General features: G+C 42.6%; 2 protein-coding genes and 1 long non-coding RNA gene across 5 annotated transcripts in view; 2 read left to right on the top strand and 1 right to left on the bottom strand.

The window, feature by feature from the left end:
- Positions 1–12,816, top strand: part of NUP205 (nucleoporin 205) — a 38,076-nt gene extending 25,260 nt beyond the window's left edge. For both annotated transcript variants that reach the window (XM_035128261.3, XM_088651978.1), the window contains exons 29-43: positions 493–760; positions 978–1,076; positions 3,031–3,179; positions 4,310–4,501; positions 5,619–5,740; positions 6,325–6,463; positions 6,645–6,771; positions 7,032–7,108; positions 7,262–7,390; positions 7,552–7,678; positions 8,151–8,317; positions 8,870–8,993; positions 10,218–10,346; positions 11,401–11,474; positions 12,021–12,816. In XM_035128261.3, coding sequence (XP_034984152.2) covers positions 493–760; positions 978–1,076; positions 3,031–3,179; positions 4,310–4,501; positions 5,619–5,740; positions 6,325–6,463; positions 6,645–6,771; positions 7,032–7,108; positions 7,262–7,390; positions 7,552–7,678; positions 8,151–8,317; positions 8,870–8,993; positions 10,218–10,346; positions 11,401–11,474; positions 12,021–12,173 — 2,076 coding nt within the window. In that variant the 3' untranslated portion in view covers positions 12,174–12,816. The remainder of the gene's footprint in view (positions 1–492; positions 761–977; positions 1,077–3,030; positions 3,180–4,309; positions 4,502–5,618; positions 5,741–6,324; positions 6,464–6,644; positions 6,772–7,031; positions 7,109–7,261; positions 7,391–7,551; positions 7,679–8,150; positions 8,318–8,869; positions 8,994–10,217; positions 10,347–11,400; positions 11,475–12,020) is intronic.
- LOC148684606 (uncharacterized) lies at positions 8–14,434 on the bottom strand. The gene is made up of 4 exons (XR_015945852.1): positions 13,639–14,434; positions 11,696–11,747; positions 3,416–3,513; positions 8–1,066 (listed from the first exon to the last, which is right to left on the bottom strand). It is a non-coding gene; the product is annotated as an uncharacterized LOC148684606 (long non-coding RNA).
- ARL1 (ARF like GTPase 1) lies at positions 13,864–23,632 on the top strand. Of its 2 annotated transcripts, none has more exons than XM_035128265.3 (6): positions 13,864–13,994; positions 18,422–18,559; positions 20,774–20,855; positions 21,801–21,912; positions 22,971–23,149; positions 23,294–23,632. In XM_035128265.3, exons 1-6 carry the CDS (start codon positions 13,991–13,993, stop codon positions 23,322–23,324), a joined length of 546 nt encoding a protein of 181 aa, XP_034984156.1. In that variant the 5' UTR covers positions 13,864–13,990; the 3' UTR covers positions 23,325–23,632. The 2 variants fall into 2 exon arrangements, with proteins under 2 accessions (XP_034984156.1, XP_034984155.1); XM_035128264.3 differs by having other exon boundaries at positions 13,893–14,704.
- Positions 23,633–23,686: the final 54 nt, after the last annotated feature.

Genomic DNA, 23,686 nt, shown 5'->3' with positions numbered 1-23,686 from the left:
CGGCCAATTTGGATGTCCATTTTGAGGGTTTTTTTAATGCACAGTTGAATTATGAAATATATATATATATATAATGGTTTCCAATCCATTCATATTTACCAGCAATTTCCCCTAACAAAATCTATGTGTTCTGAATCAGCTATGCCACTTATTTAGCTTTCGTTACTGTGTTGCTTCCCAAAAACACTTTACAGACTTTTTAATACAGTACTTACTCAAGGGAGTTTTGGGAGGCTGGATATGGGCTTTTGAATGTTTCTGGATTGTCATAGCTGTACCTTTTGGATCCAGTCAAAGTAGAGAGTTGGGGGTGGGGTCCAGCAAGGAGATCAGTGTTTCTTTACCACACACAGCTTCTGCATTTGTCTCACTGCTATTTAAAATTGAACATTCTGCTTATAGTAATTTGTATTGGAGATGGTTGTAGAAATTATGCAGACGTGTGTCCTGAGCATATACCAAAATAGCAACTCTTTCTTTTGTTCCCATAAGATCCTGAATGACGATGCTGCTCAGGAGTTAATGCCTGTTGTGGCAGCAGCCGTGTTCACACTGACCGCCCACTTAAGTCAATGTGTGCGAACAGAGCAAAAGGAGCCATTTGCCGTCCCTTTGCCTGGGCACTCGCAGTTTGTCTTGATGCTGGATGGCTCTTTCACAACACCACCTGGTTCTGAAGGCATGGTGGGATTCGCCTCTATCGGAGACTCTTCTCTACATATCATATTGAAAAAGATTCTGGATTTCATTCTGAAAACAGGTAATTTTTAATGACCACTTTAAAATAGTTTCCATAATCTTTGAAGCAGTTCATTGATGTGCTCCCCAGGTTCTATGGAAACAGATTGGCATGTGCATTAAAAAAGCCAGCATTCTGTAAATCAGTTGAGTCTTGAGGTGGATAGCAACAGAAGAATGGTTTATGTGTGCTGTCTTTTTCCACAGTATAAATGCCCTTTTTCTTTCTGTCTGGGCAGGTGGTGGCTTCCAGCGAGTGAGAACACATCTGTATGGAGCACTGCTTTACTACTTGCAGATTGCTCAGAGGCCAGATGAACCAGACACCCTAGAAGCAGGTAGAATACAAAATGGTGATGAAAAAAAGAACATGTGCCGCATTTGCATCTATATTGGATCTCTTTATATGACCAGAGTTATATACTTCCCCCCCATTCTCCATCAGCAATAATAACTCTATTTCTGGTTTTTTTTCAGGCTTCCCAAAGCCATTGTTTCCCAGTCCCATATATGTATGAAGCTGACTGGTCAGTTTTATTTCGTGCCCCTAATCCAGCCTTTGATTTCTATGTTCATAGACTGCAGTGACCCAAAAGCGTGAATGCAGTGGTTTCAGTGGTGCCTCGCTAGACGAATGCCCTGGTAGATGAATTTTTTGCTAGACGAATGGGTTTTGCAATCGGAGGTTGCCTCGCAAGACGAGGTTTTCTATGGCCGCCGCTTCGTCTTGCAAAGCGTGGCCATAAAAACCTCCTATCACAAAACCTACAGGGTATTCCTCTAGCGAAAGGGGAACCAGCTGTAGCGTGGGAAGAAGGCAAAGGAAGATGAGCTGTCAGCGTCTGTCAGCTGATCTTCCTTTGCCTTCTTTATGCGCTGCAGCTGGTTCTCCTTTGTGTTCTGCTGGTCTCTGCCGGTTGCCGCGAGCAGTGAGAGGCAACCGGCAGAGACCAATGGAACACAAAAGGGAACTAGCGCGGGAAGAAGGGGGGAGAAGCGGAGGAACGATCCGTTCCTCCGCTTCCTCCCCCCCCCCCGCCTCACCCGACAGAGTGGCATTTGATGGGGCTTCCGAATCCCCATCAGATGCCGGCTCTGGCCGGGGGGGGGGGAGGCAGGGAGAGGAACGAAGGAAGAGAAAGCTGCCCTTTCTCTTCCTTCGTTCCTCTCCCCCCACTGCCGACAGCAAGGACAGATTCCGGGGTTCGGAGAAGTGCTGCGCAAGCACTTCTCGGAACCCCGGGATCTGTCCTAGCTGTTGGCAGTGGGGGGGAGAGGAACGAACAGAGAGAAAGGGTAGCTTTCTCTCCGTTCGTTCCTCTCCCCCCACCACCGACAGCAAGGAGCTTTTCGCTTTCGCACCGTTGCGCTTCAGCTCCGTCCCCCGGAGCTGAAGCGCGGCAGTGCAGGGGCTTTTCATTGCCTGCCTGGCTCGGGGGAAGGCAGGTAGGCAGGCGGCAACAGCCCCGGAGCTTCCCTGGGTTGTTGCCGCCTGTCTGCCTGCCTTCCCCGAGCAAGCGCCCTTCTCCGAGCCAAGCGGCCGCTGCGCTTCAGCTCGGGGACTATGGGGGACTGGCGGCAGTGGCGGCGCTTCCACTCTTGGCTCAGGGAAGGCAGGCAGGCAGGCTCCGGGGCTATTGCCGCCTGCCTGCCTGCCTGCCTGCCTTCTGTGAGCCAAGCAAGCAAGCGCCGCCACTGCCGCCAGTCCCCCAGAGCCCATAGAAACACATTAATTAACTTTTAATGCATTCCTATGGGAAACAGTGCCTCGCAAGATGAATTTTTCATAGGACGAATTGACCATCGGAATGAATTAAATTCGTCTAGCGAGGCACCACTGTACTTTTCTTCTGTCACGAGCACATTTCCATTGAAGGCATCTTGTGTCCTTTCACTGAAGTAAATACAGTGAACCCTTGGGTTACGTTACCTTCGGGTAACATAACTTTCAGGTTGTGAATGTGACAAACCCAGAAGTGGTTTCACTGTGCACGCATGCGCAGAAGCAGCGCCTCTACTTGCAGATTTTTTGGGGTACGTATGGACCCCTGGAATGAATCACATTCGTATCCAGAGGGTCCACTGTATGTGTGTGTTTCCCATCAGAGAACCAGCTTTTTTGTTCGTATTTTGTTACAAAGTAACATTCTTTGCTGAGGGATCTATTTTCTCATTTGAACATTCCAACTAAAATACTCCTCTCTTCCCTTCCCTATAAAGGCATATGTAGTTGTTCGCATGCTCTGGTACATCGTTTGCCCTTTCATTTTGTCCTTTTCTTCCTTTTGATAGCCAAAAAGACCACGTGGGAGCGTTTAACAGCACCTGAAGATGCTTACAGTAAATTGCAGAGAGAAAACATGGCAATTATTGAAAGCTATGGTTCTGCCCTAATGGAGGTGGTCTGCCGAGATGCCTGTGATGGTCATGAAATTGGACGGGTAAATAAAATAAGATATTTTGTATTTTAATTTTGAACAGGTTCAGGTCACAATTTGGGGAGAAACACACTGATGTTTTAATTTTGGAACATTCAAATATTTATTAAAGAATTACTTGTCAGTTTAGGGTTTTTTTTAAAAAAAGATGTTCAGTAAGTCTTTTGTATCTTACATACTTGCTTTTGACAATTATTTTCAAGTGATAATACAGGTGGAATGTGGTAAAGATTTATTGCCTGTGCCTGAGTAATGCAGCTGTTAGCCTGCTTTCCTTGTTACATCATTCAGTTTTTACATTTGGAAAAAATGACTGCATTTGTACTTAAAGCTGGTTCTGTAGCAAAAGAGGTAGTAGATAATGATGAGCGAACATAATGTAAGCTATGAAGGTTGGGAAAGAATGCCCAGTGTTTACTCTTGTTCTGTTCTTCCTTTTTAAAGCAGTCCGTATAGTTTAAATGTAATTCGCCAGTTTGTGAAAAAACACGGTTAATGATGAATAGCATGCACATAGTCACGACCAACCAAACTGGACATTATAAAAAAGGTTTTTGCCACTAAAAATAGCACCTACATTTGCCACCCCCCTTGAAAATGTCTACCCAACTCTTGATGTCACAGCAGTCAGTGATCTAGAGTGGGGGTAGGTTAAATGCATGTTTTCCTAGTAATTTCTTAAATCTGCAGATTAGTGGCCCATTCCCAGATTTTATTTACTACCAGAACTTGTAAAATAATGTCATTTGAAAAGAAGAAAATTTCACTAGTTTTCGCTTATGTGGAGATTTCTTGGAACTAGCACAGCAGCAAGCCCCATAGGCATAGAGCACCTCTGAAACTGGGACATAATTTTTTCTCTCATCTTGCATTCTAGCAAGATGTGCAGCTGCAACTGTAGACTAATAACTTCCTATAGTACAATATTTGTTGACATGCTTGCAAATGTAAAACATTTAGTATTAGGAGCCGGCATCATCTTAGCTAGTCTGCAGATATTGTACATTCCCATTGTTTCAACATAGTAGGCTATATAGGTCAGAAATACACAGTTTTTAAATAAGTTGTAGCAGAGATTAGATCATTTTTGTATCCTTTCTTGAGGAATTTAATCTTTCATTTTTGTTTTTCAGATGCTAGCACTAGCCTTACTTGATCGCATCATCTCTGTAGATAAACAGCAGCAATGGTTGTTGTATCTCTCCAACAGTGGCTATCTAAAAGTGCTTGTAGATAGCCTAGCAGATGATGACCTCAAGCTGCAAAGCTTACTTACACCCCAGCCTCCTCTACTTAAAGCACTGTACACCTATGAGTCAAAAATGGTAAGATATTAATAACTGTTCAGTGACCTGGGGTCCACACAGCCAAATCCTGGATTAATGATCCAAGATATGCATGAGCATCATGAATCTCCATGCAGCCCTTTTGTGCAAGTAAAGAAACAAGCAAGGAAACCATAGTTAACCAAAGCTTCCTGTTACATACAAACTGGGAATTGTGGTGTATGGCATCTAAACATGCCGAGGTTTGTAAGGCAACTTTAAAACATGGTTTCATATCATGGCATATTTGGGAGCCACTGTTCCCAGTTTGTGCATAATGGAAAGCTATGCTTAGTTGTAGCTTCCTGGCTTGTTTCTCTATTTGTATGGCAGGAGGGACCAAGGCAAGAGCAAAATAAACTGTGTGCGGGTACATGGACCTCATGCATAACCTGGCTTAATAAGTGTTGTGTCACATCAGGGTTCCTATTACAAATATTAACTAGATAGAGATGTCTTATCCTCATACTTCTTATAGCTTACTGGTACAAAACACAAAATGCTTTCCTCTCCACTTGGAGGAAAGTTCTTTGAAGAAAGGAAGGTTTGACAGGTTGCTGGGCTAGGATTCCTACTTCCATCCTAGTCTTTTCTCCACTTCTGTACATAGCAAGTTCTGGATCTGCTCTGCTGTACTGGATCAGGCAAGGTTTCCCTTTCTGCTCCTCAGCAATTAGCCAGTATCCAAAATCTGAAAGCCTAATTCCACAGGTGGCAGATGCTTTAGAATTACATTTATTGACCTGCAGCTCTTCCACCCCCACCCAGTTCTGCATGGCAAGGCTGAGAAGCATTTCAAATGCAGTTTATGGACATGTTATGGGGGATCAGTTCATAGAAAGAAACCTCTCAGGAATTTATTAGATTAGTGCAATGCCATGTGTTAGTCCAAGTTGCTTTTAGATCCTAGAATTCTAAGTAAGTGTATTTTAAATCATGCCCATTGGCTGGTTTAAATAAACTAATATAATTCAGTGTTTGTGTTTTACCTTGAAGGTATGTTTTAAGGTTGCTGACAGAAAAGCATTTAGTCGCCACATTATATATATATATATATATATATAGTCCTATGTTCTTTTTAAAATTAATTTTCTTTATTTTTTACAATATGTTTCAGGCATTCCTGACCAAAGTGGCCAAAATACAGCAGGGAGCACTAGAGTTACGTAGATCTGGAGTGATTGTGAAGCTTGCCCAGTGTCAGGTATATGACATGCGACCGGAAACAGATCAGCAGGGGTAAGTGTCATACAACTTCTCCTCAGAGTTATGTCCCAAGTTGTGAACACATCCCGAGAACAAAATCTCTCAATGTTGAGGCCCCACTCTGTGTTTTACAGCGATTAACATTTATATGCCTTCATTGAATTCATGCTGCTGTGTCAGGAATGATCCTATCCAAACCGGCATAAGTATACAGTATTAGTAATAGTGCGTGTTTGCTGGAGATGTGGTACAAAATTATTTCACTAAAAGTAGCCCTGCAGCCTTTGACCCCAGTGCTGCACTGTTGATAGGAACAAGCCTCTCTTGAGATGACCGTGCAATAAGATCTGGACTCCCTCCATGCAGACTGAGGGTATAAATATGTGAATAAATTATATTTCTTAAAGCTATGTCAGTCTCCTCCATGTCTTTGATTCTTCAAAGGAGCACAAACCCTGGGGAGCTCCTGAAACCCATTGGACTTTTGCTACCACTCAACAGAGAGTGGGGGCAGTGCCCAACTTTCATAACATTGTGTTGTGATGAGTTGCTGTGATATTTTTTTAAAAATCTACCAGGTAGTTACTTTCTCATTTCTTAATATCTCCTTTCTTCAGAATATTTGGAATGCGAGAAACTCCCGTCTTTATTCCTGCTCCTGTAGAACGCTATCGCCAGATTCTTCTGCCAGCTCTCCGGCTGTGCCAGGTCATCCTCACATCTAGTATGGCAGAACATGCACAAGCTGCAGGACAGGTAATGGAAAATGCAAGAAATTCCTAGTGGTGTTGGCTATTCATTACTGTTACTCCTTACCACAGCAGACTGCTTGTTTTTTGTTTTGTTATTCCCAAGCCTCCTCTACTGATACGTTGTCCTGAAGTTCTTAATTGTATTTTGATTTTATTTCTGCATATACTTTCTTGTTTTGTTATAGGTTTTGCAGTTCCTGATATCACATTCAGATACTATCCAAGCAATCTTGCGGTGTCAAGAAGTCAGTGTGGGGTCGTTGCAAGAACTGGCCTTGCTGACTGGGATAATCAGCAAAGCTGCTCTGCCTGGTGGGTAGCTTTGGCAGCCAGTTTATAGTCATTTTAATCATTAACTTTGTTAGATACAAAGAAGCAATATCTCTTTCACCGAACTAACTTATCTTCGTAAAAGTGTGTGCAAACTTTTGACTTGCATAGAACTGAATAGACGTGGAAAGTTCACAAAAGCTATTGGGCTAATGTTTATGTGTCGCTTATTTGATTATGCATTCTAACCAGAAGAAGAATAAAAATAAGTATTTAGCCCCTATTGTATTTTATTTCATTAGGTGCATTAGGTGATTTTGACCTTGATGTTACTGAAGGGATGCAGATTGAACTGCAAGGACATATTGGCCGATTTCAGGTACGCAATTTTATGATCACAGCAACTGTTTCGTGTTAATGGTTTGAATTCAACTTCCTCCTCCCTGGCATGACAGTCATCAATAGATAACAAGCAGCTATACCTGGCAGGCGGAAACAGTCATCAGTTTCTCTACATTCCTTTGATTTTCAGCGCCAGTGCTTGGGCCTCCTAACAAGGTTTGGTGGTGGTGATAGATTGCGTCAGTTCAAGTTGCAAGACGATCAAGCAGAGGGAGACAAAGTGAACAAGAGAGATGAAATTGAACTGGCTATGCAACAGGTGAGTCTTAGCTGAGTAATACAACTAAAAGGCCCTTTTTCACAATGGTAAAATGTCTGTTTCTTCTTTTTTCTGCCATTATCCTAAGGATGTGGTAGAAGTGACCATGCCTGCACTTTGTACTTGATTGCTGTTAACTTGCTTTTTATCTTCCTCTGCAGATCTGTGCCAATGTGATGGAATACTGCCAGTTGTTGATGATGCAGTGTGCCCCCACATTTGAGCACACGGTTTGCCTCTTCACTCCTAGCCTGTCCGAGTCTACTAATCGAGATGGACCTCGGCAAGGTTGGTTTGCAGTTTTACTGGTGTAGAACAGGGACTGTATTCCAGAAGCTGAGTTAACACTGGCAAGAAGTTAGCGAGCCTCGGCATGTTCTTTCTCATATACTGAAGATTCCCATTACATTATGTTATAAGATGCTGCAGGAAGGTTTGAGAAATTTTCTATGGCGGATTAGGCTTTTAAAGAGCTTATTTATTATTCTCTCGTTTGTATCTTATGTCTTATATCTTGTCAGCAGTTTTATATGACAGAAATAGTAATTAGGCTTAGAAAATACTGCCCGGATAGCCATATTTGGTTGCGTGAAACATCTATCACAAAATAAATAATGTAGTTACATGAATTTATCTTTCAGTTTGTTTATTTATTTATTTATTTATTTAATTATTTTCAAGGTTTCTAAATTTAGGCTTTAACTACCACCCCTTGGGAATCTAAGCTAATTTTTAAAACTTGGATTGTAATCTGTTTTAGATCCACAAGCAGCAGTGGTTCCTTATTGGCGTTTGCCTGGATTGGGTATAATTGTCTATCTGTTAAAGCAGAGTGCCAATGACTTCTTCAGTTACTACGACAGCCATCGTCAGAGTGTTAGCAAGTTGCAGAATGTGGAGCAACTGCCACCAGATGAGATAAAGGAGGTAACCACCTTCTGTTCTCTTTGAGTCTCCTTCAGATTTATTATGCAAAAGAATGTATCGTTATTGTAAATAACCAGTTGGTGAAGGGAAAGCTTAATAAATGTATCAGTGGCCATAACATTATTCTAAGATTCAAGAAAAGCATCCTGTTGGGTTTTTCTTTCAACGTCTATATTCACACTTACTAACTCTCAGAAGGGCTAGTGTGTGAGGTAAACATTCTGTGTTTGGACAAATCTAAACATTTTTACTTTCCCTGACAGAATAAGATGACATAATTAAACTATTTCCCCCCCATCAAACTTTGCAGAGATTATCAAGTTACTTAGGGATTAGTTTGCCTGAAAATATGTAGGTTGATTTCTTTTAAGAACAAAAGTAGTCATCATAAATCCAAAGCTTCCCATTAACATGTTTTTAAGTTTTCTGTAAAATAGGATAAAGTCAGGCTTTGTGTGTAGTGGAGTCTGTAGGGCTCCTACACACTTTAGTGAACAGCTACATGGTAGTATGTCTAGTATGTCTTTATATGTGTGTTTGTTCTTTTCACAGTTGTGCCAGTCAGTTATGCTCGCTGGAGTAGACAAAATTTCTACTACCCAAAAATACATCTTGGCAAAGCGACGGTTGGTGAAGTTGATCAACAATCGAGCCAAGTTGCTTTCTCTGTGTTGCTGTATCTTTTGATAATTATGATGAGACACTGAAGATTTTACTGGTGAAATTTCCAAGACAGCTTTTTTAAAAAATTGGAAATTCAGAACTTGTTCATGAAATCTGAGGGAGAGAGGGGCTTATTCGTCAATCTTCACACTTTAAATATTAACTTTTCTAGATCGTGAAACCTTGCAGGGTATGGTATCTGTCACAGACGCGGTAGCGGCTACTCTAGAGTAACGACTCCTCAAAGCGTTGTCTTTTCATCCTTTTATTTAGTGCTGATTATTTACAGTGCAGAACAGTGCTTTGTACATGTTGTCAGTTAGGGGTCAGAACCTCCGAATGGAGGTTCGCGCGTTTTCTTCCAGCAAAGAATAATTTATATCACAAAATTGCATTATCACTGGTCCAGAATCTAGCCCCAATGCCCTTCAAGTTTATCAGAATGAAGTTTACAGTATAACACAAGAAAATGTCAAAACCCTGTTTTTGGTTACTGATATGAAAATCATTCTTAAAACAGTGGAATGTAGTAAGAGGGAAGGCAGAAGTACCGGTAGTTTCTGGTTTTAAGGGTTTCTTAATTTCTTTTTTTGTTTGTTGGACATATATGCAAAACTATTAAATTGTTTAATGCTTTAGTAGTGTGTGTTGGTGATAAGGCGGCCTGCAGTTTCTTCTTACATGTGTTTGTTTGGGAAATTACCAGTGTAGGGCCTTCTCTGTGAATTTGGAACCCCCCTCCCTAAGGAAACTAGACAGGCTTCCTCCCTTCTTGTTCCAACAGCCTTTTGGGAATTGACTGCTTTTAATTAAAGGACTAGTGCTGTGCTGTTGCTTTTTTTGTAATTTTGTGTATGTTTGATAGAATTCAAGCTAATTACATATATAAAATCTGTTTCAATGTTTAATTTTTTTCTGTTTTTAGTGGTTTTGGTTTTATCTGTAAGTTGCCTTGAGTCCTGTCAAGGAAAAAGGCAGAGTATAAATATGATGTTGTTTATGATGGTGATAACAATAGGACAGTATCAACAACAGTCTTGTCTCCTACCTGTGTTTTGGAAATATGCATGAATGTTGTGGGGAAAGACCTGCCCTGGAGAAATGCGGTCTTGTTTGTGTTAGTACTTAAAGATGGTTAAGTTTTCTAGAACAATATTGTGGCAGTATAGGGGCTCATTTCCAAATTCTCTCTCTCTGTGTATATATATGCATTTTCCTTTACTAGAAATGCTTTCAGATATTATAGAAACGTGCCTTTTCATTCTTTGGCGGCACCTGGAACACTACCTGCTACACTGTACCCCTACGGATTCTCAAGATTCTCTTTTGGCCTCCAGGAATCGGATAAAGAGCAGAAGATTACAAGGTAGTTTTCCTCAGACTTTCAGAGATTCTTGTATTACGCTGTGTGATTAAAGTTACACACTAGGTTATGACAGTGTCATTAAGAATTCTGAATGGTTTTTAAGCCTGCTTTAGTAAGTTTAGCGGTAACAATTCTTTATTCAGTCATAAACTTTACTTTTGTCTGGTGCAAGCAGTATGTGTTTGAATGCAGTTTTGGCTATTGCTGCACCACAGTAGTGCGGTGAGGGATTTCTTGCATTGATTGGACTGATTTTAATTGAATTATCAAACACATTTGCCTTAAAAATAGATGTCTCTTCTTCAACAAAACGTATACTGAAGTACTTTCTTATTTTGTTATGTTCAGCAAACTTGTTGAATGTTGTAAAGTTTTGAGTTACCTCCTCCAGAAGAGGTGGACTCAATAGGGCCTTTCAGGAGGAGTCCTTTGGGGACCAGCCAAATAGTTTTCTGGGGGTGGTAGATGGGGGACAGGTAATATTCATAAGGGAGTTTGATGGGAAGAGATTCCACCAGCAAGGTTCAGATCTCCTAAGTCATGTTTCCTCTCAGTTCAAAAGAAAGAATGAGTTGACTACCTTTTTCCTATATAGTGTGGAATCTTTATCTGTGCCCCCATGTGTTCAGATACTTTATGGCACTGATTTGTGGGTTGTGGAAGCTTAATGATCCCACCAGCTGAAGCCAGGTGTCTTACTGTTGCACCTGCATATGAGTCACAGAAATTCAGGTCGTGGCTTCGCCAAGTTGAAAGCTAGAGGTTGACTTAAAGGAATACGAGTTTGGTTGCCTGCGACAAGTAAGTCCCTTCTACCTGTATGTTTTGGTGAAAAATTAGGAAAGGAAGATGATATGGTATAGAGAGGCGATTATAGACAAAACAAGCTAGAAATCTTACAGCACAATCCTATCAAATCTACTAAGCAGAAAGTGTTCTTGAGTTCAATGGCAGTTAATTCAGGCTACAGTCCTATAAATTGTTTTATGTTACACATTTTGAAAGCTTGTTTTGTACCTAAAAATAACTATTGTCATTTTTTTTCAATTCCAAGATTCCTTCAGTTCTGATCCTAACTTCGATTTTAAAAGTGGATTTAGCAGAGTGAGCCAACTTGATATAGATCAGGTAAGATCTTTCGGATACGTCTTTTCAGGAGACAGTGGCTCAGTTCACACATAATGCTAAGCTAAACCTTTGTTTTCTGCTGCTGCTGCTTTGACTTTATCTGCTCCAGACAAACGAGCTGTAACCTAGTTCATTTTTCTATTTGGGAAGAAACATAGAATAAATGCTGATGAACTTGTAGAACATCATTCATGCTTCCCATTATATCTTACATATCTTACGTAATTACTGAAGATGACAAGTTGCATTTCCACTTCTGGATGAGAGATCCTTCTGAAATAAAATTTAAAAGGAGTACATTGTTAGATTGCAGTTATCCCTGATCCTTGAGAAATAACTCATTGAGCTTGAGAAATAACTCATTGAGACCAATGTTTTATCATTCAGGGGTTTGAGATATGCCTTCCCCTCACAAAGCCACATAAGTTTAATTAGACTTTATATGAGAGCTGGTATTCCTAAATAAGAAATAAATGTTTGTTTGTTTGTTTAAAAAGCAGGGTGTAATGAACAGAAATTACATGATCTTTTTCTCCACTCTTCCAGCTTCAGATTGAAGCCATCAATAGTTTTGGGGAGTCACTGCAGAAGAAGCTCCTTGACATTGAAAGCCTCTATTCGAAGGTCCGATCACGCTACACTTTCATTCAAGCACTCGTTAGACGTATCCGTGGACTACTGAGGATATCAAGGACCTGAGGACTTATGCTTTTGCCTCACTGAAGTTGTTTTTTTTTGTACACGTGTCATTTTCTAAATTATGGTCAAAACTATTTTGCTATATTTTTTCATTCAAATAATCAGTTTTGTGTAATTCTTTCTATTTCCACCTATTGAAGAGGGCGCGGGGGAGGGGGAATAAACATTTTTTAAAATAACATACATACAATCAACTTGAGTAGAAGCAAAAAACAAAACTATTATGGAAAGGAGATGTAATTTAAAATAACAAATTAGATCAGAAATGGGATCTTGGCTGATTTTTCACAGCTGTAACAAGTACAAACTATGCCGATGGGAATAAAGATTGTTTTTTGGGATTCAATTCTTTGATGACTGCCAAAATAGAAGTAGAAAACCAGTTAACCCGCTTCATAAGTAACCACCCTCCACCTCAGCTGTACTCTTGCCTTACTGCTTCCAAAAGAGAAGTAGTAATAGTTTTGTAGTTTTGTATAATATGCAGTTAGGGATATAAAGGGACAGCAATGTATCCTGGGGAATCTAGGTTACCAGATTTTACTTAGATTTTATTGTGTACGTATTCACTGTGAAAAGTTCTCCATTCAAAAGTGGATGATGTGCTTAAACCATTAAAATCCTTACTGATTTTAAAACTTAACCCTCATGTCACTCTATCCCTGTTCATCAAAAATGTGAGAGAAATATGAGAGGTTACTTCCAGAACAGTCTTTTAAATAAGGCCACAAAAGCAGACCCAAAAAAAAAAAAGTTCAACCTGCTGTGGGCTGGCCGTTGAAGAACTCAAACCACTTGTTCTCTTTGCTGGGCACAAAGAAGTGATTGAATCACCTGCATGCAATTCCATGTTGCCTAATTACCAGCTGAATGTTTTAATTACAAGGGTGTTCCAGATACTTCCAGGGGACTTGACAGCTGCAGGTTATCCCTGTGTGCACCCTTGAGGAGCTTTAACCTGATGCATAAATACCGTAGTAGAGTGCTATTGTTTTTTCTGCCCCCAAAAGCTTATCATGAAAGACTTTGGCTGAGGGCAATGTTGTGCCCAAGCAGTATCCTGATTCCTGAATCGCCTCTGGAAGCCAATAGTGAAACGGACTTCTTTGCAGTTTAATTTTTGCTTGTCATGCATGATTACAGAGAAATATGCATTAGTGTGCATATTTTACAGCAACCTACTCTACCTTCCTATAACAAGTTGCTGGCGTGTCAAGCACCATGCTTTGCGCACCGGGGACTAATCCTACCAAATGTTTATCTGTAAGGGAAGATCCAGACGCTGCTCCCGTAACATGAAAGCGCTAAGCAGTCCACTGGCTTTTCCCTTCAGCCAAACAGAGGCGCGCATCCTTCTTACCACGTGAATCGCCTTGTGGCTCCACGCGGGCCAAGAACTCTCCGTCCCGCCCCCCGCAGCCCAACGTGACCCCTTCAGCGGTTCCCGCCTCCTGTTGCTACTTACCAGCAAGGAAGCGGCAGCTAGTTTCGAAACGGCAGATTCGTCACGTAGCTGTTTAAATCGTGGAAATATATTTTTTAATGGTGTCACTGCCACACGATCCCCACCACCCTTAGCAACTGACAGGAGTGGCGGCGGAAGCCCTTTTCAGCCCCGTCGGCGTCGCGCTCCGGCGCCTCGTGTCGAAAGCCCTAACCCGAGCGCTGCCCCTGCTTTGCTCTCCGTGTGCCCAGCCAGCGGCTGTGAGGGAGGCGGTCGACGTGGAAGCAGCAGCTTCGCGGCCAACTTCCGGGTTAACGGCGGCGGCCGGCGCGGTTTCTCTGAGAGGGAAGCGACGCGGGAAAGCGCCTCAGCCATGGGTGAGGAAAGGGCCCAGAGGCGGCCGGTTTGCTGAGGGAGAAGTGGGGCGGGTGAAGTTGTTGCGCAGATGCAGGCCGAGCGGGAAGCAGGTCGTCTGGAAACTGCGGGGGCGAGGGAGAGGAGCGTGTCTGCCGCCCGGACGAGCCTGTCTCTCTCCCCCCGAGGGAGGCCACTCAGTGCGCTGCGTTTCCCTGGGATGGTTCTCGTTACCTTGTCGCAACAGGCGAGCTTTCCCGTCACGAGGAGTTGCTGGGGCCGTAGGGAAAATCCTCTCTCGCGGCAGCTGTTTGACTCCAGGCCGCTCGTTGAGCCAGACGGCGAGATGCACCTTTGGGTGCCTTGCCCGGAGCGGAATTCTCCCCGCTTCCCTTCCCCTCGAGCCCTTTCTCCCGGCCGCTGCTGAGGAGGCCGGCTTTCCTTCGCCCGGCTGCTCTGCAGTGGGTGGGGAGGTTCCCCAGCGTGACGGTATCCTTCGGGGTCCTTGCCCACCTGGTCCTTCGCTTGGGCTCCTGTGCCAGCTCCGCCTTCCTCCGGTGCGCGCGCTGCCTCGCCTCTCCCAGCGCCACCCGAAGCCATTTCGCTTTAGGGAAGGACCTGGGAGCAGCACACGCACCACGTTCCTGGGGGAATCCCGTAACTCTCCAGATGTTGTTGGACTCCAGCTGCTATCAGCCCCTGCCTGTCTGGCCAGTGCTCAGGGATGATTACGGTACCCTACAGAAGGCTTGCTTTCTTGGGCTGTCTGGTTTCACCAAAGTAATTTCCTATTTCTGATGATTGGAAGAAAAAAGAAATGTACTCGAAGATTTTGTAGATTGCTGTTGTTCAATAAATAATTGCTAAGGTGCTGCCTGTTGAGTCTTCGTGTGTTTATCAGCCTTCTGAGGTACCTGTGTGGCCCGCTCCATAATGAAAGACCGCTTTTCTTCTATAGTGCTCTTAATTTGGGGGAAGCCGATTTTAGTGGAAAGAAATAGGCCCCAGTAAGGGATGCTGCACTCCTGCCAACTAATGCTAGGAGAAAACAAACCTTGATGCTTGGCACGGTGTTATGTCCAAATGGTTTGTTTTGATCCAGCAGGCTACGATTACTAAATTAAGGAAAAATCTTAGTTACAGAATAGGGTTTAGTTGGAATGAAGCAAAATGTTCAGATGTAACACTGGGGATCATGATTTGATTCTTCCCAGCTCAGGAGGAGTGATATGTGATTTTGTTCATACACAATAAATCATGGTTTATGGTTTACCATGATTTAAGAGCGTGGCCAGTATGTGTGCTCTTTAGAGGTAATTTTGTGAAATCTGAATGATACTCTGTGGGTGTGGGTGTGGTTGGAGTGGTGGTTGAATTAGCAAGGGTGTGATTGTAGGCTTCTTGGGTAGGGTCCTTTTATTCATATCACACTGAGATAGCTCGGTAGCAGGGCCATCTTAAGCATATCCGGCACCGTGGTGCAAATATCCCTCCAGCGCCCCCTTCCCTTTTGCAGAATTTAGAACTCAGGGCCCAACTTGCAGACACCTCATAGCCCCGGGAGCCATCACCCACAGAAGACGCCACCAGTGTGGTGGACGCGGTGCAGCTGGCCAGACTGCTGGAACCCCGTGCTCGCTTGCGGGGCTCTGAGGCGCCGCCTCCTCTTCCGCTGCCTGACGACAGCCCGCTGTCAGCGCTCTCGCTGCTGCCCAGCGGCCTGAGGGCCCAAAGAGCAGGGGACGGTTGCCCCCCCGCCATCTATGCCCTGCGGAGTGGGGGGGCCAGCGGGCACCGGTGACGTAGAGGAGGCCCCTCGGGAGCCGCTCCCGCCACCACCGCTTCCTCAGACGACAACAGCGGCTCATCGGGCAGATGCTGAGGTGATTCCCGCGGCCCCTTCCTCGCCTCAGATGAGGAGCGGCTCCTCATCCAATGCAGCCTGCGCCGGCGTCGCAGAGTGCTTATGGGAGCAGAACAAGCAGCAGCAGCAGCACCAATGTGCCCTCCCGTGGAGGGCGGGCCGAGGAGGGTAGGAAGGAAAGATGGTTGGCAGGGTGCAGCTGGTGGCGTGCAGGGAAAGGGGAGGCTGCCAGCAAGCTGCGCAGCTCCCCCACTCGCTGGGGCGCCCCTGAGAAGCCGGCGCCCTGGCGCAACAATCCACTAAGTCCTATGGGAAAGACGGTTCTGGTTGGTAGAGCATGATCCATGTTGTCCCTTTTACCTATACAATTCTGTGAGGTTTCTGTGACTTTGCTATTGAGGAAGTTTATTTATTTTGGAAACTCTCCAGAGGGAGAAATTAAAGTTACAACAGAAGTCTAATAGAGAGTCTCCCTTGCCATGTAGACAAGATAGCTCAGTTGGTTAGAGCATGTAGCTGATAACGCCACGGTTGCAGCTGCATATTTCTGCATTGCAGGGGGTTGGACTAGATGATCCTCAGGGTCCCTTTCAGCTCTGATTCTTTGTCCAGATTATAGTATTGCTACAGAAAGCATAGGGCACACTTGCAGGAGCCTTATACAAAATAAGTGTTGAACAATCTTACATTCTCTTCTTCTTGGAGAAGAATTTGTATGCTCTTATACTGAAGTCAAACTGAAAATCACTTAGCTTGGATCCTCTGAGGGCCCTATCAACTTGAAGCTTTGCATTCAGTGCCTATTTTTCTTTTCTCTCCTATATTATCTTGTGTCCATTGTCTAATATTTCAGTACGTCCAGACTGTGCTGTGAAGGGGAGGAAACAAGCCTGGCTTGTTTTGAGGTACAAATATGGGCTCGTGGTTTGGTTCTTCCCAGCAAACCACAATAAGATTTGTTCTCTCTCTCTCTTGTTACCTTGGCTTTACTAATGGAATGTTTAGAGGAAACCAGTCATGAGTCTGGGTTTGTATGTCAAAACAAGGCAGACTGACTTGTTTCAGGCTTGTTTCCTCCTCCAAGGTTACAGTCCAGAGTGAGGCAGGAGCAAAGTGTGCATGCTAGATAAACCATAGGCTTTTCAAAACTATGGTTTAACATTACATGCAAATGGGGCCAGTGTTTGAGTTTTGTAGTAACAGTGTTTAGCAGAATAATAGGCAAATAGAAATGTGCATGTGCTTTGTGAAACCATAACATACAGTAGTCTTTATAAAATGCCTTCAGTCTTCTAGTAAGTTTATATTTTAAACATGGGAATGGCATAGAACAGATATAGGCAAACTCCGGCCCTCCAGATGTTTGGGACTACAATTTCCATCATCCCTAGCTATCAGGACCAGTGGTCAGGGATGATGGGAGTTGTAGCCCCAAACATCTAGGGCCGGAGTTTGCCTGTGCCTGGCATAGAAGAAAGAAATGTGTTTAGGTTAGTTTTGAGTTAGATTATAACCTTATGTAACCACATTACTTCCTTATGATGTGTTTGGACAGATGACCAGGCATCCATTTCCTGAATCTTAAAACAATTCTGGAGATGGGAAAGATTTTAACTTTGGTAGTCTGAAGCATTTCTAATTGTATATAATTGTAAAACAATCAATAATTTAGAAATCTTTAGCTCAGACTGGTTCCCGCAATGTTAATATAGTTGTATATCTTAATTTAAATATATTGCTGATATTTGAACTTTCTTAAAAGAAGGGGAGGGGGAAGGAGAAAGCTCTGGGATCAGTTCCAAAAGTTAACTTCTTATATTGACCGGCTGGGATGGAAGCAGTTCAGGAAGCCTGATCGAATGACTGTTGTTGGGTGACAGTTGTGGGAGGGGCAAATGTAGCTGGTCACTCAGCAGAAGCAATAGATGTTTTAATGTGGTTGTTTTACTATGTATTTTAATTACATGTAGCTGTATTTTATTCTTTGTTTTGTTAGCTTTTAGCATAGCTGCCAAGTTTTCCCTTTTCTCTCGAGGAAGCCTATTCAGCATAAGGGAAAATCCCTTAAAAAAGGGATAACTTGGCAGCTATGGCTTTTAGTTGTATCTTGAAATAAAAAGTACTCTATACATTTAAAAAAAATAAAAGTAGTAAAAATAGCCATGCTTCTCTTTTCTCTTCTCTCTGCTTTGCAACTAGAAGAAATGGCTGCCTCATTGTTGAATGTCAGTTAGAAAAGAGAAACGGAAAAGCAAGGGGGTATGGAATGGCCAGCTTTCCAACCCTGAACAGGAGCAATTCCTCTTAAGAGATAAAATTATATTGCAACATTTTGTTGTGTGCTGACTTCTTAAAGACATTGGACATTGACATTTTGAAGCTGAGACAAAATACTGGAGCAGATGACCTATGAGTCTATTCAAATAAGACCTTTCCCCCAAATATCTGTCTTGTCTCTGCATTGACATAAGTTGATTCTTGGAAGCATATAGGGCTTCTCACAAGAACTTTGGAAACAAGCTATTAATATTTGATAGTCTATGATAATGCAGTTCAGTTTTTGACAATTATTCTTGTTTTCTGTAGGTGGGTTTTTTTCAAGCATCTTTTCCAGTTTATTTGGTACGCGGGAGATGAGAATTCTAATTTTGGGATTAGATGGAGCAGGAAAGACAACAATCCTCTACAGGTTGCAAGTTGGAGAAGTTGTGACTACCATTCCTAGTAAGTGTTCTTCTAAATGTAACACAATACATCACATGTAATGCAATGCTCTGCGTTCTGTTCACTAATCCATTGTTAAATAAGGTTTAAATGTGGCAAGCTCAAATTACTGAAATGCACCTAAAACAGATGTAATTTCATTGACATCCGTCTGTCTCAGGACATAATGGAGGGGTGCAGCTTTGGAGGTAAAGTCAAACTGTTGGAAGGTTGTGCCTGTTGTGGCTGTAGAGCAGGGTTCAGCAAGGTTTACCTCACCTGGGCTGGTTCACTCCAGCAGAGATCCCTCCATGGGCCAGATTGCACACGCACATGGTTTTTTGCGTCTGCACAGATGTGATTTTTGGTGTCTGCGCATGCACAGCCACTGTTTCTGACACTGCTGAAGCGAGTCCCTGCGCTGTGCCAGTTTAGGGCAGTTCAGTTCGGGGATGGCTCGTGGGCCGGTTAAACGACCCCCGTTGGCTGCTTGTGGCCCATGGGCCTTAGGTTGCCTACCCCTGCAACCTATGGGAAAGATATGTTTTGTTGCAGCTGGGGCAGATGAAGGTGTCTGGTTGCGCTGCTGCGGATGCACCATGGTGTTTAGTCTGTCTGTGCTCCTCCCGGGGTCACTCCCTTAAATCACTAAAAATTATAAATTCAAATTTCTAATTCCTTGATAGTACAATCCTATTGATGTCTTTCAGAAGTAAGCCCCACTGAATTCAGTGGGATTTATTCTTGAGTAAATGTTTATAGAATTGCAACCTGAGTATCTAACATTAATACTAAAGAAATGTGTATTCAAATATGGGCAGAACAGATACAGTCATACCTTGGGTTGCGAACGTGATCCGTGCGGGAGGCACGTTTGCAACCCGCAGCGCCGCGTCTGCGCACGCACGTGATGTGCTTCTACGCATGCATTACGTCATTTTGTGTTTCTGCATGTGCGAGCGCCGAAACCCGGAAGTAACTCGTTCCAGTACTTCCGGGTTCGGCGCAGTCCACAACCCGAAATCGCGTAACCCTCAGCGTTCGCAACCCGAGGTATGACTGTACCCGCTAAATGAGCCTATGGTTTGTTTCTAGGTTGTCCTAATTAGAAAATCAGGATTGTAGGAGGGATTCACCTAAGAAGCCTTGCCAGTGGAAGCCCTGTGCAGGGACTTTCCCCCGAGTAATGGGGTCCCCCCCCCCCCGCCCCAGAAGTAGCTCAGAAGGGAGTTGAGAGAATCCCAGAGCAGCACAAGGAAGAGAGGGTGGGTCATTCCAACTGGCAAGCCAAAATGCTTGTGCAGACAGAATGTTCATAATAGCACATTGAAATTCCACCCTGTGATTTTTGCTGTGTTATGCCATTGTAATGCAGGGGTGTGGGATTGGAATGTCTGGCAGGTTAGATCCTTATCTCCCCTATCCCTGGATGCACATTTCTCAGTGAACCATTTTTGCCCACATGTTGTTAATCAAACTGAGCACCCAAAGAAACAAGCACAGGACTTTGCAGCTCTCAGTGATCAGCTCAGGATTGGTGCTTGCAAAGTGCAGTGCACAGCACTTTGCAAACCCCAACAATGCCCCATGCACAGTGCTTTACACTGCATGACATAAGTGTCCTCGCGGGTCAAATGGGCAGACCTGGCAAGTCTGATTATGCTCGGGGGCCTGAGGTTCTGCAACATTGTGGTAAGACATAGTTAATGGTTCATCATGAATGCGTAGATTGCTCCCATTTGGCTCCTTCCCACTAGCAACAAACCATGATTTTCAGCTTAGCATCTCATATGAATTGGGGCACAGGGGACATGGTTTGTTCTTGGCTTATCAATCAGTGTTTGAGTGAAACAAACCATGACCCCCAGCATACATGTGATGCTATGTCAAGGTTTATGGTTCATTGTTCGCACTTGCTAGTGAGGAGGAACATGGCAGGACTGATTGTGCATTCACAGTAAATATTTAACTATGGCTTCTCATGATGTGCAGACACACAGGATGGCTCTGTCCAATCCCTATCCAATATTATTTTACTCAACTTTTTTGCTTTGTATGAATGACAGGTTTAACCTTCAATGTACAGAGTGCATTATTGACTCATAAAATAATGTATTGGAACAGAAACTAACATGTACTATTAAAGATGTGTATATATAGATTTCAAGGATATGATTTGGATTGCAACATTTCTTTTAAAAAAATGCACTGCTAAATTACTTTTTTCTTTTTCAGCAATTGGTTTCAATGTTGAGACAGTAACCTACAAGAATCTGAAGTTCCAAGTCTGGGACTTAGGAGGACAGACAAGCATCAGGTATAGCACATCTGGAAAAAAGCACAGGAGTGCAAACCCAAGACATGGCTTCTGAAATACTGTATTTAACTAAGTGCTTGAGGTCCTTAAGAAATTCCATAAAAAAATGGCATAAAGCTTTCTTTAGCCATCTCACCCCTTGCTTTTTCCTGCAAGACCAATTGCAGTCGTTAACAGTCGTCAACAGGTTTACCACTCCTATCAACCAATCACCCATTCCCACTACCCTTCTGAGTAATACCCCTCCCCACCTTCTGACTATACATAAGGGTCTGGTGACTTTTGTTTCAGTGTATCTGAAGAAGTGTGCATGCACACGAAAGCTCATACCTATGACAAACTTAGTTGGTCTCTAAGTTGCTACTGGAAGGAATTCTTTTTATTTTTTTTGTTTTGGCATGATTTTAGTTAAGGAGAACGTATTCTACTGCTAATTGTCAAAACAGTTATAATAAACACTTTAGAAATTAGATTTTTGACATTCCAGTTTGAAAAAGTAACTTCCCATGCAGGCAACTTACTTACTTCAGCAGAACTGAGCATACTTGGTGAATTCCTTTGTGGGTTTGAATCTGCTTAACCTGAACTTGACTTTATGTGCCCTGCCTAAGATTTATTTCCCCTTTTTGCCACAATGAAAAGTAGACTGGATTTTTGAAGGCACACAAGTGTTACGGGATCAGTTTATGACCGCTTGTGACAGAAATTGGAAATGGGAAATAGTGTTAGGGTTTTAGCTACTAGATATTAGTCGATAATACAGTCTTTCAGTAGATATTACAGATTGTATGTCAGAGTTTAGTTTCTTCCTTTATCAGATTTATAATCATCCTAAATTTAATCTATGGTTATGCCTGAAAAGGGTAGCCAGGAAATGTCCTATAATTATGACTGAGCTGTGATTATTTCACCTGATACAATTTAAATAACATGTTTACATTCCAGGCCATATTGGAGATGTTACTATTCCAATACAGATGCAGTCATTTATGTAGTTGACAGCTGTGACAGGGACAGAATTGGAATTTCAAAGTCTGAGCTTGTTGCCATGTTGGAGGTAGGAAACATGAGGTTTTCGTTCTCTTGTTTTTGTTTTAAAGATAATTTTAGATATACCTCAGTGAACTTAGCAAGATTGGTCCATTTCATAATAGTTTTACTATGAACTTGAGACGGTTTTAGATTTGTACTGCTGTTTCTGCAAGTTTTCATGTATTTATTGATGAAAATAATTTTCACACCCAACCTGTTGCAGCATCTGTGTATCATCCCTTGGAGTTTTGGAACTTCACATGTGTTTCATAAGTCATATGCAAATAGTGTTCAGTTTCTGTACTTGTACCACATAAGCAAAGAGTAAGGATTGGGATGATTCTTGTAATTTTGCTCGAGTTTCTGGCTGCCTTCAGTTAAGAACAGTGCAAAGGGATTAGGGGCACTGCAGGAGATTATATACCACTAGCCTTTACTAATTTTTTCACTCCTAAGCATGTTTAAGACCATGAGGATCCATTAAATGCCTTTTTCTACCCCCTGATCTTTTACAGGGGGTATATACTAGCGGCCATGGAAGATTTAGCTGTTCAGGCAACTGCACATAGAATACATCTGGAGCAGGTGTGGAGAACCTTTGGTCCTCCAGGTGTTGCTCCACCATCCTTGGCCATTGTCTATTCTTGGTGGGGCTGATGTGAGTTGTAGTTCAGCAACATCTGGAGGGCCCAAGGTCCCCACCCGATTTAGATGCATGGCTAAGGATGATACATTTGAACCAGGCATAGGCAACCTTGGCTCTCCAGATGTTTTGGAACTACAACTCCCATGATCCCTGACCACTGGCACTGTTAGCTAGGGATCATGGAAGTTGTAGTTCCAAAACATCTGGAGAGCCAAGGTTGCCTATGCCTGATTTGAACCTTCAGCATCTGAATGTAAGTGCTCACACTTAATACTGTAACATCAAATACAGCCTTATCAATGAAACTTCTCATATAATGATTTCTAATGCAAAACTAGTTTTTCAGCCAGCCTCTCTACTGTGCTTTAGGTATTTTGCATGACTCAAGGTGAGACTGAATGATACACTTTTGTGACATAATCTGCCACCTCTTTTAGGAGGAAGAACTAAAGAAAGCCATTTTAGTGGTATTTGCAAACAAACAAGATATGGAACAGGCTATGACTCCAACAGAAATGGCAAATGCACTTGGACTTCCAGCTCTGAAGGATAGAAAATGGCAGATATTCAAGACATCTGCAACCAAAGGCACTGGACTTGATGAGGCAATGGAGTGGTAAGTACCACTGGTGTTAAATTCATAAGGTTGTGTATATGTAGTATAGAGCCTGCTGGGCTACAAGGCATCTTGCTGTAAATAAGTCTTCATAATTGATTTAACATTATATATACATGTAATCACAAAGCTGAATCTTTCTAGGTTGGTGGAGACTTTGAAGAGCAGACAGTGAATTGGACTTGGAAGTTTCCTTCAGCTGTCATATGAATGAAATGCAATTCTGTAAATAGGACTGGCCGGATAACTTTTGAAAGGAATGAGGCTTCTTTGCATTGTAAATCACACTGAATCAACTGAATGTTTGTCTGTATACTATGTTTAAAATACTCCATTCTTTTTTCTTGTGTAAGTTATGTAACATCAATTTTTATGACAGTCATATAACTGATAGTCCATGAGAATAAATTGGAATAAACATTTGCTACTTGGAATTCTAAGTGTTTGAAACTATTTAACACTAATAAATATATTTAACTATCATTTATCTAGATTTTTCTATTTCATGTCTGTTGCCTTTCATGTGTTTCTTTTTCA

This window comes from Zootoca vivipara, chromosome 9, assembly GCF_965207765.1.
Source record: "Zootoca vivipara chromosome 9, rZooViv2.hap1.1, whole genome shotgun sequence".
Taxonomy (NCBI): Eukaryota; Metazoa; Chordata; class Lepidosauria; order Squamata; family Lacertidae; genus Zootoca; species Zootoca vivipara.
Note: the sequence above shows the minus strand (reverse complement) of the source record. Positions and strands in the feature narration are given on the sequence as shown.